The sequence below is a fragment of the Solanum stenotomum genome, chromosome 7 (assembly GCF_019186545.1).
Source record: "Solanum stenotomum isolate F172 chromosome 7, ASM1918654v1, whole genome shotgun sequence".
Taxonomy (NCBI): Eukaryota; Viridiplantae; Streptophyta; class Magnoliopsida; order Solanales; family Solanaceae; genus Solanum; species Solanum stenotomum.
The window spans coordinates 41,763,053-41,764,542 of NC_064288.1; the positions used below are offsets into that span (position 1 = coordinate 41,763,053).

The following is a 1,490-nucleotide window of genomic DNA, read 5'->3' on the forward strand; positions in this document are numbered from 1 at the left end:
TCATAGTCTTCAATACCATCACCATCGAAGTTCATTATTACCGCTGCTAGTGCATCAACACCCAACCTCTCTTCAATAGGCGCCTCAGAACCACTCTCTACAATATGTGTCACTATAGATACCGATTTGAGCTCACAACTCTGTTTCATGGATCTAGAGATGTTGAAAGTTGCCTCTTCATTGTTCAATCAAAACTTCATCTGCCCTTTCTCCATATCAACCAAGGCACACCTAGTGGCTAGGAATGGTCTCCCAAGAATAATGGGAACCTCAAAATCAACATCACAATCCAGTATCACAAAATCCACCGGAAAGATAAAAGATTAGTACATCTTGGAGAACACCAATGGGCTTCTTTACAGTTCTATCAACCATAAGCAGTCACATCGCAGTCGATTTTGGATCCCCTAAACCCAACTTCCTGTAAATAGCCAATGGCATCAGATTGATACTAGCACCCAAATCGCACAAAGCCATTGCAAAATGTAGCAACCCAATGGTACAAGGAATAGTGAAAGCCCCAAGATTCTCCTTCTTCTGCACAAGGGACCTTGTAGCAATAGCACTACAATGTTGCAACTTATCATCATCTTCAATACTCACGACCCTTTTTTTAGTTAACAATTCCTGCATAAATTTTGCATACCCAGGCATTTGCTCCAAAACTTCTATCAATGACACATTAATGGAAAGTTGCTTCAACATACTAATAAACTTACGGTATTTGCCTTCTTCAGTCTCCTTCACTAACCTCTGTGGGAAAAAAGGTGGAGGTCTAGGCATGGGAATAACTTTCTGAGTTATCTCTACTTCCTTCTCTGTTGCATTCTCGGGCTCTCCATTTACTTCAATCACTTCATCATCTTTACTAACCTTAACTTCAACCCTAGACGGCATCGGTGGATCAATGGTCTGCTTACCCCCTCGAGTAGTGACTGTCATACAATACCCATCCTTCTTTTGGATGGTGTTGCTAGGAAGTGTGCCAGGTTGACGTGGTTTCACTATAGTAGACAACTGAGTCATCTGTAGCTCAAAATGCTTGATCGATACTGCATGGGCATCAACTTTTTGACCAATACTAGACAAGTCATTTTGCGTCTCCTTCACATTCTCATTAATCACATCAAACCTCTTTATCATCTTCTGCATCATATCCTCAATAGGTGACATATTACCTCCAGCTTCCCTATGAAAAGGTTCTCGATTTTGAGGAGGAACATAAGGTCCAACCCGATCGTTTCTATTGCCATAGTTGTTCCGATTGTAGTTGTTGTCGCGATTGTAGTTCCCATCCCAGATATATTGACCTTCTCGGTTGTAGTTGCCATAGTTCCGACCTTGGTTTCCTTGCCCTTGGCGCCAATTATCCGAGTTGGAACCTTGGGCATTGGCTTAGAAACCCTTCGTCTAATCATTCACCAAATAAGCATCCTTCTCGTAGTAATATTCCTCCTCTGGTGGTGGTGGAGTCTTGGCCAAGTAATTGA

The 1,490-nt window shown here is 42.1% G+C and overlaps 1 protein-coding gene across 1 annotated transcript; it reads right to left on the bottom strand.

The window, feature by feature from the left end:
* Window positions 1–381: 381 nt before the first annotated feature.
* LOC125869909 (uncharacterized) lies at window positions 382–1,155 on the bottom strand. The gene is made up of 2 exons (XM_049550309.1): window positions 647–1,155; window positions 382–550 (listed from the first exon to the last, which is right to left on the bottom strand). Exons 1-2 carry the CDS (start codon window positions 1,153–1,155, stop codon window positions 382–384), a joined length of 678 nt encoding a protein of 225 aa, XP_049406266.1.
* Window positions 1,156–1,490: the final 335 nt, after the last annotated feature.